The sequence below is a fragment of the Lacerta agilis genome, chromosome 6, assembly GCF_009819535.1.
Source record: "Lacerta agilis isolate rLacAgi1 chromosome 6, rLacAgi1.pri, whole genome shotgun sequence".
Lineage (NCBI taxonomy): Eukaryota > Metazoa > Chordata > Lepidosauria > Squamata > Lacertidae > Lacerta > Lacerta agilis.
In genome coordinates this window covers 38,705,867-38,718,806 of record NC_046317.1, presented here as the reverse complement: position 1 = coordinate 38,718,806, position 12,940 = coordinate 38,705,867, and the positions used below count along the sequence as shown (strand labels likewise).

The 12,940-nt window shown below is 45.1% G+C and overlaps 1 protein-coding gene across 6 annotated transcripts in view; it reads left to right on the top strand.

Moving 5' to 3' along the window:
• ACOT11 (acyl-CoA thioesterase 11) overlaps positions 1 to 12,940 on the top strand; it is a 96,758-nt gene that overhangs the window by 60,993 nt on the left and 22,825 nt on the right. For 5 of the 6 annotated variants that reach the window (XM_033152051.1, XM_033152050.1, XM_033152048.1 and 2 more), the window contains 3 exons: positions 2,029 to 2,176; positions 5,358 to 5,427; positions 10,254 to 10,304. In XM_033152051.1, the coding sequence (XP_033007942.1) occupies positions 2,029 to 2,176; positions 5,358 to 5,427; positions 10,254 to 10,304 (269 nt within the window). The remainder of the gene's footprint in view (positions 1 to 2,028; positions 2,177 to 5,357; positions 5,428 to 10,253; positions 10,305 to 12,940) is intronic. The other variant, XM_033152049.1, reaches the window with a different exon arrangement.

Below are 12,940 nucleotides of genomic sequence, written 5' to 3'. Positions count from 1 at the left end.
TATAAATCTGAAACTATAAACTATATGAAATAAATCCCAGCATACCGAGTAGAAATGGCCAGAATCTTCCTGTCCCTTTGAGACCCATAAGTTATGTTCCCCCTCCCCCCCACAATAACTAAATGTCAGAGATTTTATGCCGATTTGCTGGTCTTTAAGGTGCTGCAAGACTTTGTGTTTTCCTGAACAGACTAACACCAATGGCCCTCTGGAAACTGTTGCAAATACTTCCTGGATATCTCTTTGGTTTAAGGTGGCTCATTGCGTTGTTGTTGTTCAGTCGTGTCCGACTCTTCGTGACCCCATGGACCAGAGCATGCCAGGCACGCCTGTTTTTCACTGCCTCCCGCAGTTTGGCCAAACTCATGCTAGTCGCTTCGAGAACACTGTCCAACCATCTCATCCTCTGTCTTCCCCTTCTCCTTGTGCCCTCCATCTTTCCCAACATCAGGGTCTTTTCTAGGGAGTCTTCTCTTCTCATGAGGTGGCCAAAGTACTGGAGCCTCAACTTCAGGATCTATCCTTCCAGTGAGCACTCGGGGCTGATTTCTTTAAGGATGGAGGGTCATTGGGTAGGAAGTCACAAATGAAAATCAGGAAGCATCAGTAATACACTAGTCTGGAAGGATTTTTATTTGTTTGTTTGTTTGTTTGTTTTGACTATGGCAGACCGACACGGCTACCTACCTGTAACTGACACTAGTCTTGGGAAAGTGTTACTGGCTGTTATTAATATTTTCAATAGTGGTCAGTTGGGATTCAATAAAGCCCCTTCCCCACATCTCTTGTACAGGAACTAGTATTTTTTTTGGGGCGGGCGGGGCGGGGAGGATAACAATGCCTGCACAAGCATCAAGTCGCTGAGCAGGCATTATGCACAGTGCTTTCACAGAAAGGCAGCTGCAGAGACCAGCCTTATAAAAAAATAATAATTGCGCAACTCAAATTGGTTCAAACCAATTTTTTTCTTTGCTTCTTGGTTTGAGGGATTGCATTGCCACTTGTGTTATCCTTGTTTATTCCTTGCATATGCATCAGGAATTCTGGCACATCCTTTGGCTTCCAGTTGACAGCTGCTTTTGGTTTAGCTGATGCCAAACGTGCCCCAAAGAACAGGGCCAGGGAACCTGTGGCCTTCCAGATGTTGTTGGGTTCCCAACTCCTATTGGCCCTAGCCAGCATAGCTGGTGTTTGGGGATGATAGGAGCTGTAGTCTAATGACATTGGGAGGGCCAGATTCCCTATCCCAGGATTAGGGTTGGTAAATGTTGGAGGGATTTTGGTGTGTTTCTACCACATCCCCAAAACCAAAAGCGTTTGGTTTTGGGGATGTGGTGGAACTGTTTGGTTTTGCTTGCGATTGGTCAGTTGCTAAATAGTTTTCACTACTGCCTTGAATTTGTGGGGCAGAAAAAGGGTGCATTATTTGGGAAATAATTCATTTGGTGGCCATTAACCTTTTTTAAGGTGGTTTCAGTCCCCCAAAAGCACGGTTTTGAGGTTTGTGTTGCCATAGATATTAAAAAGCATTTGGCCCACCCCTAGGTGTCCTCAAAGTGTGGGTTGTGGGCATGGGTGTAGAGCCGGGGTTTATGATGGGGGGTGGGGTGGGGTAGGACGCTCTGTCTAGCAGATTAAGAATAAAATATACCAACAATTGTTTTTAATTACTTTCTTTTGACCCCCCAAGTGCTGAGAAAAATCTGTCAAAATCTTTTCGCCATTAAGTATTTTTATTTATTTGCTTGATGGTGGGAGGGGACAGCTGCCCTCTCTGCTCCCGCTTGGCTACGCCCATGGTTGTGGGGGGCTTCCCTTTTTGATGGGTCAAGAAGGGATGTCGCGTCCATAGGTGTGTGAATAAGTGTGCTAAACGCGCTGCATAGCTTGACACACTGGAGGAAATCGGGCTTCCAGACCGCAGCTGGGCGGCGAGGCGCAGGCAGGGGCAGCGGCGGCGCCTTGCTCTCTCTCCGCCCTGACTCACTGCTTTGTTCTCTCCCTCTCCCTCTCTCCTTTCCCCCTCAGAGCTCGCCCGAGGGGCCCATGGAGAGTTACCGGAATGCCACCGAGGTGCAGATGACTCAGATGGTGCAGCCCTGCCACACCAACCACCGCCGCGAGCTCAGCATTGGGCAGCTCCTCAAATGGATCGACACGGCCGCCTGCCTCTCCGGTGAGCCGCCGCGGACTTGCCTCGAGCACGCGGAGGAGGGGCGGGAGCTCGTTTCTTGGCAACCTGCCCTCAGCTGGATCTAAAGCGCGCGCGCACACGACCTCAGCTTGCTCACCGCTCGCTCTTAAGGTGGACCGAGCGAGTTCCGGCCGCAGCCCTAGCAGCTCAAGGGAGAGGCAAAAGAAGGCTTTTAGGGCAACGGGCGGGCCTCGCCTGTTTTCCTTCGCAGCCAATAAATCTGGGGGCGGGAGCGCGGACGGAAACGTTGGAAGGGATGCCATATCGCGGGGAAGCCTTTACACGTGGAGGCTCCCTGCATCCGTGGGCTTCTACAGAGAAAGAGGAAGGGGACCTACTTGCAGCTTCCCCACTTAGAGACCTCTATCCCCTTTCCCTACCGCTCTGAAAAACAAAACAGTGAGAGAAACTTCTCTGAGCTAAAGTCAAGTTCGTTTGGAACTTCGTCTTTTTTCTTCATATTTTATTCCCTGAGCTAGCGGTAACTGTGAAATAAAAATAATGTCAGTGCGTGCACACATGTATGGAGAACAGCTGAAGTGCAGGGCTGGAAGTGGCAAGCAAAACAAAACATGAATGAGCAGTCGGTTAGTGTAGTTTTGAATTGTGAATTAAGCTGGGCTGGCAGCTGGAGGCTTTATTTGGCACCAAGAAGAATATCCCCATTACCAGTTCAGAGGCAAGACAGAAGGGCATGGAGGGCTGTGACAAGAGGGTTCCTAGGGTGCAGTGGTGGTGGTGGGACGCATGACCCTCCAGTGTCCAACTGGTGCAGTGTGGTGCAGTGGTTAAGAGCGGTAGACTCGTAATCTGGTGAACTGGGTTCACATGTCTGCTCCTCCACATGCAGCTGCTGGGTGACCTTGGGCTAGTCACACTTCTTTGAAGTCTCTCAGCCCCACTCACCTCACAGAGTGTTTGATGTGGAGGAGAAAGGGAAAGGAGAATGTTAGTCGTTTTGAGACTCCTTCGGGTAGTGATAAAGCAGGATATCAATCCAAACTCTTCTTCCTTTTCTTCATCTCAAAGCTTCCCTATCATAAAACTAGTTGCTGATCAGCAGAACAAGAGTGTAACTGCACAAGCAGAGAAACCTCTGGGGGAAAGACCACCAGGCCAAAAGTGCTGGTGGAGAAAAGCCATATATCTCAAAGCAAGCTAGGGGGAAACCCCGCCCCCACCAAACCAGAACAGCCATGCCCACTGTTATTGATCCTTATTATAGAGTGCAACTTATTTGTTTTTCCCTCTGGGCATGTTGCTTTCAAAATGCAAGCTCCTTTATGAAGTTCCTTAGTAGTGCTTCTACAAAACTTCATAAAGGAGCTTGCATTTTGAAAGCAGATGAATCTAAGGAGCTTAATCAACGAGCTTATTCCACTTGAAATATGCCCAAGTCACACTGTTGTAATGATCAGAGGTTTGGGAAATACTTAATGCACTCTAGTCCTGTACACTGACAGGCAGGATTGCTCACCTGCCAGATGTCCGCAGAGGAATCTGCACAATCCATAAGAACAGCCCTGTTGGATTAGAACTGAGGCCTATTCCATACAGCAACCTGCTTCCCCACAGTAGCCTGATAGACGCTACTTATACTACTGACACTTCCAGGACATACAAGCAAATGCCCCTTCTTCCTTGTATATACTTTGCTCAGCACTGGGCATTCAAAGGTAGACTGCCCTCCTACCTGGGAGGTTCCATTTAGCTATCATACCTAATAGCTTCTGATGTGTTCTCTCAATTTGTCCAATCTTTCTAAAGCAATCTAAGGGCTCATGCACACTTTCTTTTGCGCCATGTTTCTAAGCACAGGTCTGAGCTTTAAAGCTCCGTGTCCAAATGTTGTTGTTTTCTCCTGGCGCTTTCCTCAGGAAAAAACCTCTCATTTTACTGCTGTATCAGAGCAAATGGTTCAGAAGTGGGTGTCCCTCAGACACCTTTAGAGAGGCGACTTATGCAAACACTTCTATTGGGTTCTCTTTAGCACTGTAGCTGATACTTGCTTAGATGGAGAGTGTTGTGTATAGAAACCTCTAATTTCTGTGTCAATGAATTTTGGAATGTAGCCTACCATACAAAGGTAAGTATTCCACCCAATGTCCCACCCACTTTGGCCTTGCCCTCCCCCATTGAATGTGGTATGGAATGTTGCTCTCGGGCTACAGAAGATTTCCTACCCCTACATTAACTCCACAAATTAAAATTTGACCTTGCTAATTAAATTGGCACTCACCGTTAATCAAGTAAACCTTTAATTGATTAATTCTGTCAGTTAAAACTGATTACAACTTACGGGCTTTTTAGCGTCAATACTTCAACTGACCTGAAGTTCTGATGCAAAGGAAAACCATTGAGAAGGGTATGTTGCCGTTTATGCAGCTGCTTGCACAGTGGAAAGATACCTTCTTAAATTAAAACGAGGCTTGGAAGGTAACAATAATCATACAATTAGAGAGATCACCAACCTTTGGGGGGGGGCCCATCTGCATGTTCGGAAGTCTTTGTTTTGGGCACCACAAAATGTTCATCTCCCGGAAGAAAAGCTGACAGTGCTCAGAACCACCTCCCCTACACCCTCCCTGCAAGAAGAGGCAAAAAGACCTACACGTATGCCAAAACAAAGCACAAAATAAAAGCAGTCTACACCCTCGAAAAAACCTGGCAAACCTTGCAATAACCCCCCAAGCTAAAAAACATGAGTAAAACGCCTGAGGTTGGCAGGGAGCATGTTGGGGACTCTAGATATAGGTAAACCACCATTCTAGAAGAGAAGCGTAGCCTTCTGAATACAATATTTCAGATACCAAAGACCCAGCATCAGATCTTTAGGAGTCAACCTTGCAAAGAGCTGAAAAAAAACATTTTGAATGCCTATGTTCCAACAGCAGCTTTTTAGGCAATTGGGTGATCACCTGCCTGGGATTTCCCCCCCCTCCAAATTCTGCATGTGGGGATAATTGTGAGAGTGCTTCTTAACATAGTAGGCGCATGTGCTGGACTCTGCAGTTTTATGCGCCCTACCATGGTGCCGGTTTTGTTCCTGCAACCAAGGCTTCTTGTTTCCATTCTAAGCCTGCAACTGTAATTACTGTGAACAGAAAGAGCCCTGTTTGCTGCAATGATGTACATAACTAATGTGGTTTGTTTGCCTTTTCAGCCGAGAGGCATGCTGGCTGCCCCTGCGTCACGGCTTCAGTGGATGATATCTATTTTGAGCACACAATTAGGTAACTGCCTCACTTCCTTGCCTCGTTGCAGTTTAACTGGATTTTTAACTGGATTTTTAAAAATGTGCCTTTAGCAAATGCAGAAGTAGTAGAAATATGTGCCATGTTAATTAGCCCTTTTGAGCCTGGGTAACTTCTCTGGGTTGTTTCCCCTCCCCTTCTTTTCCTTTTACTGGGACAGCCAATGAAAAATATTAGGTTGAAAAATCAATGGTTTCTCCTTATCCATTAAGATGGGGTGTTCCAACTCTGCTGTTTCAGTGCAGCATTGCAAAACAGGCCTCACCTTTGGCATGTGCCCTTAACAAAGAATGCAGTGCAGATGTGGAGACTTTGATCCCCTTGTTATAGCGTCCCTGTTCATGTGTTATGCTTGCAAATAAAATAGCACATTTGGGGGAAGACAGGGGGACAAGCATGCTCGCTCCAACCCCTGTTTGTCCCATCTCTCTCCAATTCAGGGAAGAGTGGCCTCTGAAGTGGGGGAGTCCCCTGTACTTTAGGGGTCTCCCTATGCATTTTAGAATCCTGTTTTTCTAGGGTTTCCTAAAGTGTTCAGGGAGTCTCCAGGACAACACTGATAATTTGGAGGGTGATGAGGATGGGGGTGTAGCACTAGCACACATGTCCCCATTGTCCCCCTACATACTTACTCTAGCTCCCTTCAGGTATTATATTTAAGAGTGACATTACGCACAAGTTGGCATCCCAGACAGAAGGTTTAATCGGAGCAGTCTCGGGACCTGTTTTGAATTCGGTTCTGTTTGAAGGTCGGTTCTGTTCCAAGAACGAAGAGAGTACTTTGGAGCATTTGCAGGAAGCTGCCTTCCCTACTGACCACAGCCCACCCGACACATCTGGCGTTTGGGGAGGATGTTTTGGGGATTATAGGATTACGACTTCTCAGAGGGCTTGAGCCTCAGCACCTCTCTGATTTAGAAAACGAGCCGGTGCCAAAATGTGCAGCTGCATCATCTTACACAGTGATATGTGCGTCAGCTGCAGAACATATTTGTTCTTCTATTAACCAGCTTTATTTATTTCAATTTCTGTTAATATACCAGGTCAAAGTATTTGTCTCTCTAGCCCTGTATGATGCCCCTTGACTGGCAATGGCTCTCCAGTGCACCAACAGAGGCTTTTCCGGAGGTTGTCTCAACTGGAGATGCCAGGGATCTTCTGCAGGAAAAGCATGCTCTCTGCCACTGAGCGATGACCTCTCTCCATCTTCTTCTAGAGGAAGGTCACAAAACAAACTCCTTCAGGGCACAGGAATGTGCCTTGTACTGAATGAGGACCATCTGCCTATCAAGCTCAGTATTGCCTTCACTGACTGGCAGCAACTCTCCAGGGTTTCAGATGGGTCTTTCCCAATGGAGGACTTTTGAGATGGGCTGTTATTAGGCAGCAGAGCAGCTGCCTTATGTGCAGAAGGTTAAATCCCAGGCACCTCCTGGTAGTGCTGGGAATTTTATTAATTAATTAACAGAATTATATCCTGCTTGATCACCCATTGGCTCTAGGTGGTTTACACAGAATGTCCGCCGTCTGAAACCCTGGAGAGCCACTGTCAGTCAGTGTAGACCAGGGTTCTCCAAACTTAGGTATCCATCTGCTTTTTTGGACTACAACTCCCATCATCCCTAGCTAGCAGGACCAGTGGTCAGAGATGATGGGAACTGTAGTCCAAAAGCAGCTGGTGTAGCCAATACTGGGCTAGATGGACAGTCTGGCATGGTATAAGGCAGCTTCCTAGGCCCACGTGGAGATGCCAGGGATTGAACCTGGGACATTCTGTATGCCAAGCAGGTGCCCTACCATTGACCGACGGACGGTCCTCCCCCGTAGCGTTTATATTTAAACTTGAAGCCTTGAAGCGAATTTTCTGAAACAGAACATTCACGCTGAATTTCTATTATCCTGCCGTTCGTATTTGAATATATTCATGTGTTACACAAATGGCATGAAATCATTATGGTAAGTGCAAGCTCTGTGGCATACCTGTCTGTGTTAAAAATTAATAAAGCACCTTTCAGGCAGCGGTGAGAGATTAAGTGGGCTTCTTTTTCAGAGGGCAGGTATGTAAAAACCTAGGTCCTTTTTTCTAGTTTACGGGGTGGGTGGTCGTGTCCTTATTTTGGGAAAGCTGTCAGAAGAATGGGTGAATTTGGAGTTTTGCCCTTTTTTGGTAATACTTTAAACTTTTATATTCCACTTGAGTACCCATCATCTTGATTCTTTTATATGCGTGGATTTACTAACAGACTGCATGACTCTCAATATGGCTTCAGATCAGGAATGGGGAACCTTTAGTCCTCCAGTTGTTGGATTCCAACTCCCACCAGCCCCAGCCAGTGTGGCCAATGGTCTGGAGTAGAAGGGAGTTGTAGTCCAATAGCATCTGAAGGACCACAGGTTCTCTATTCCTGCCACAGATTATTATGTCCCATTTACTACCACCTGCATGCCCTCTCTCAGCCAAAGTTTGGATGCTCGGGAATGGGCATGCCTCCTGCTTGACAGCCTTGTCAGTAGTGGCTAGCTGTGAGCCTCTGGTACTTCCTTGTCATTTACACAGATGAACAATGTACCCTGGCCACTTCCAGCAAATGTCGCCTAGCCTTTCCTGTGGTTGTAGGTCTGTCTGTGGGCTCTGGAGCTTGCAAGAATGTGGTTTTCTTTAGGGCAGGTTTCCCCAAACTTTGGTCTCCAGCTGTTTTTGCACTACAGCTCCAATCATCCCTAGCTAGCAGGATCAATAGTCTGGGATGATGGGAATTGTAGTCCCAAAAACAACTGGACCCAGGTTTGGGAAACTCTGTTTTAGGGGAACTCAGGTGCACTGTCAGCCTTTACAAATTCTAGAGAAGCTATGCTTTGGAGATCCTTTATTTATCTCAGATAGTTATACTCTGCCACTTCAGGCCCAAAGGATCTCTGAGTGGTTTACAAATGAAACAGGAAAAATACAAGTCACAGTAAAAGTGCAGCAGAGCAGCAATAGTTAAAACAAGGAAACTTGAAAAAAAATTAAAATGAAATCCCATGACATATAGAAAGGTCTCTACTTGGCACTGAAAGGACATCAAATTTGGTGCCAGGAGAGGTTCTCTGAAATGAAGAGGGCATTCCAGAGTTGGACCTGAAATGCTACTACCTCCAGCCACCACTTCCCTCTCCTTCAAAGGGGGAGAACCCAGAGATGGGCCTCTGTGGATGCTCTTAATGTTTGGACAGGACCATGAAGGAACAGGCAGTCTTGGACCCAAACAGCTCATGGTTTTAAATGGTTAAAACTACTATAATGGTTTGGGCTCAGAGAGGGACAAGGAGCCAGTGCTTTTTATTTTTATTTTAAAGGCATTCTATTTGCCTGGTTCTAGTCCTCTAGCTGCTATGGGTTGAACCAAAAGAAGTTTCCTGTCTTCAAGGCCAGCCCCATATAGCAAAAATTACAGTAGTCCAAATGGGATATTACCAGAGTGTAGATAATTACAGTGGTACCTTGGTTTCTGAACTTAATCCATTCCAGAAGTCCGTTCTTAAACCAAAACCATTCTTAAACTGAGGTGCGCTTTCCCTAATGAGGCCTCCTGCCGCCGGTGCCCTTCCACTGTTCGGATTCCGTTCTCAAACCGGGACACTGTTTCCGGTTTTGCTGAGTTTGTAAACCAAATTGTTCTTAAACCGGACTGTTCTTAAACCGAGGTACCATTGTATGACCAGGCTATCTCTGTCAAGGAGAGGCTGCAGCTGCAGCTGCAGGCAGGTGTTTCAAGACACGGATGCTGCTTGGCTTTCCTAAGGCAAGGCTGGATCAATGAAAAGATAGTCAAAGGGAGATGTTTCTCAGCCAAAGTGCATGGCTGTATATGCTGTGGAAGACAGTAAGTTATGTTTTGTGAGTGCTCTATTAAGTGATAATGATCATGGTTAGAGTATACTACATATAGAACACTGGAACTTCTAAACAGATAGTACTTGAGCAGTGGTAGAACTCGTACCCATGCTTATTACGCTCCAGGGAAGCAAATAATAATAATAATAATAATAATAATAATAATAATAATAATAATGACAAATTAAAGGTGCAAGACTTCCCACAAGCCACATATTCCCAGATCAAAGCCAGCATGCAAACAACAACATATGCAGATTGGAAATAAGCAGAGAAATATGAGCCAGGATTGTCTTCACACCTGATACTAGCTTGAGTGGTGCTAAAAATGAGGGGTAAATTAAGACCAGTAGCCCACTAACATGGGTTGGCTTCTTGGATGCAAGCAAGGTGTGTCTATGCAGGAACTCTTGGATCAGTGTTTTGTCTCAAGATCAGAAGCCCAATAATGTTCACTTTAAAAACATGGGGGGAGGGAGCAAGAACCAGCACAGGTTGTTCAGCACATTTTAATCGACACAACAGACTTGTAAGGTGGGCTAGATGGAGACTAGCCCAAGGGCACTCAGTGAATTGTGGGGTTCGGACTCTGATCTGCTTGGGTTCATGTCAGACACTGTCCAGTAGACTGAACTTTCCTCTTCTGATATGAATAGAAAATATGGGCAGTGCCTGCTAGCCTTTTGTCTGTCCATGTTTAGGCCTATCCTTCTCCCTGTTCTCCCACAGCTGGAAAGCATCTATAAGAATGTTCCAGTGCCACTCAGTTATGTTGACCTGGTGGGTTGGACAATTAAGGTCCTGTAATGAAACACACCCGTTAGGTCCCACAGGGTTTATGCAAATGTATATTTTATATTACGAGAGGCAACTTCTTTCTTTTTCAGCTCCACTTTGCTTTGTTTCCCTCCTTATCCTTTTGTATTAGACAGCTGCATGTAAAGTCTCCTTGGTGCCTATGTGGGAAGGACGAAGCCTGGTATGAGCCTTTGCAGTACAAATGTTTACAGCAATAGACTAGATTGCTGATCTCCTAACCCACTGATGTCCTGAGATACTGGTGTTAATTAACCTAACTGACACGGTATTCAGAATGCACCTACTAGCCTGCTTTTCCTGTGCACAGAGACGGTTCTCAAAAAGTGTAATATTCACTTTCTGCAGCTTGCAGATGTTCTTTCCATCTTTCCTGCTCTAAAACAAACTGTAACTCTTCACAGGGTGCACATGGGACTATAAAATTGTTGTGTGAAAAATGAAGGGATGCTTTGTCCATCTGCTGTTCTGGCTTCTAGAAAACATGCAGTTGCCAGATGAAGGGCTCATTTTATGGGAGCAATTTAATTTTCTTCATAGTACTCTATGAGTGGATGGAAAGGGAGTAAGTTGTGTTTTGTGGGACGAGGAAGGTGCATTAGGAGGACTTCAGCCCCTAATAGCTCTTTACTTCTGTTTCCCAAATCCAGATCAGGAGTATTAAAGGGAAAGAATGAGTAGAGCCGGAGCCTGTTAGTTACCAGAATGAAGAATGACTTTCAAAAAGGCAGGGATTCAAACTGTTGTGTATTAACTGCAATTAGACCCCTAAGTGCAAAGTAGGAGTTCAAAAAGCGTCATCTGACCAAATCTTCCGGAAAATCTGAAATCCACACAACTCTCCGGGAGTTGTGCTTCAGATGAGCAATGTTTTCTACTTAATGTCATATGAATGCATTTCCTGAATGTCAACTGACGGCAAATGTAACCCAGTCCTGCAGTGTCATCCAGAGATATTAGCAATACTCTGGTCATGCACAGGCACTCTAAAAATAGCTTCCCCCAACTATTAATTTTTTCATTATGCATTTTCTTTATACATTATGTAAACCATTGTTTAAAACACACACACACACACACACACATCTACATGCGCTAATTTTTTTTGGTAGAAGCTATACCCCAAAGCATTGCTGAAATCCTTTCTGCATTTTCCTGGGTCTTGTGGTATAAGTCCTACTGAGCACAGTGGGACTTTATTATTTCTGGAGAAGCATGTATTGGATTGTGCTTCATGAGAGAAGTCATACTATACCAGGTGGGGCAAAATTCTTTCTTTAGTCCATCATTCAGATCAGACATCATTTTATAATTCACACAAGAATCAATTTGCACGCATAGCATTTAGTAAAACTGAGCCAGTGCATGTTTTTTGGCTGCCTCTGGGCTTTGCAGTTCAGAATGTGGTTACCTTCGGACGCTGTTGGACTACATCACCCATCAACCCTAGCCAGCATGGCCAGTAGCTAAGGATGATGGGAGCTGTAGTCCAGAAACATTGGTTGCCTCTGGCATAACCTGTCAAACAGCTGTTGCTTTTACCTTTCTGGCTTAGATTCTTGACTGTTCTTTCCAGTTCAGAATTGTCAACAAACTACCAACAACTCTAAGAAGAAGGAAGTTGATCCTCTCTAAATCTTCTGGTTTTTTTTATGTGCTTTGAAGCAAACTGTTTTGGAATAACATTAGTAAATTGTTCATTCCCTTATTTAAGTAACACGTCCCTTTGAAATGGGGCAAAGTCTTCAATATTCTGACAGAGACATTTAATTTAGTTCTTGATCTTATTTGTGTGCCTTTTGCATGTCAAATGCCTTTATTGCAAAATAATTACTTGTCTGCATATAATTTCTGAGAGTTTAGTCAATGAAAGGAAGGGCTTGTGTGAAAGAAACTGGGTTAGTAGGTGAATCTTTGCTTGGGATCTGTGTTTATTGTAATAGTATATGATCTCCTGTGTGCATGTATACCTTTTGGGTGTTTTAAGGTCAGTATGAAGGCAGTTCCCTTTCAAAATCCATTGTTTCCACTTGTGCACCCTGAGACAACTTACTTTTCAGAATATAGCACTTAAGCTGTGAGAGTTAATCTCCAGCTAATGGCGTGTGATTCTAAATATTATTAATTCAGTTTTTACCCTGCTGTTTGACCCTACCTGAAAAACATCACTTTAAGTTTCATCAGCAATTGCACTGGGTGTGTCCTTAAAGAGGCTGTGTCCACTCATAAGGTGCTTCCAGACGGGGGGGGGGGCTCAGTTTTCTGAATGGGTCATTGGGATATTGCAAATGGGTTGCCTGCAGCAGATTTAAATGGGAGAAATTATGGGCTGGGTTTTTAATGTCAGTGATAGCGGCGGAAATGTGCATGCATGAGGAGCACAGATTCCACAAGGAGCAGCTGTCTGGAAGCACCCCTAGACAAAACACCACATGGGAGCACTTGAGCCTGGCTTCATGCCAAGCAGATTCACTTGGCTTGTAGCAAGAGGGTGGCGGCATCCTCCACTATCCATATCAATGTTGTGGTGGGCTTAACAAACTCCTACATCTCATATCTGGGCTGATCTGATGGAGAAGCGTAAGGAAAGTCCTGTGTTGAAATGAAGTGTTTAAAGCAGGCTGTGACCATCCTGCCTAACCCTTTCCCTGACAATTCTGTTCTCACCATTGGGGGATTTTTTTATTTTTTTATTTTTTGCGGAGAAACTGAAAGGGGAGAGAGACTTGTCATTGCACTTGAGAGCTTATATTAAAGCTGAGCGTCTCTGAACCCAGGCAGATAACTTTTTGAGGGATG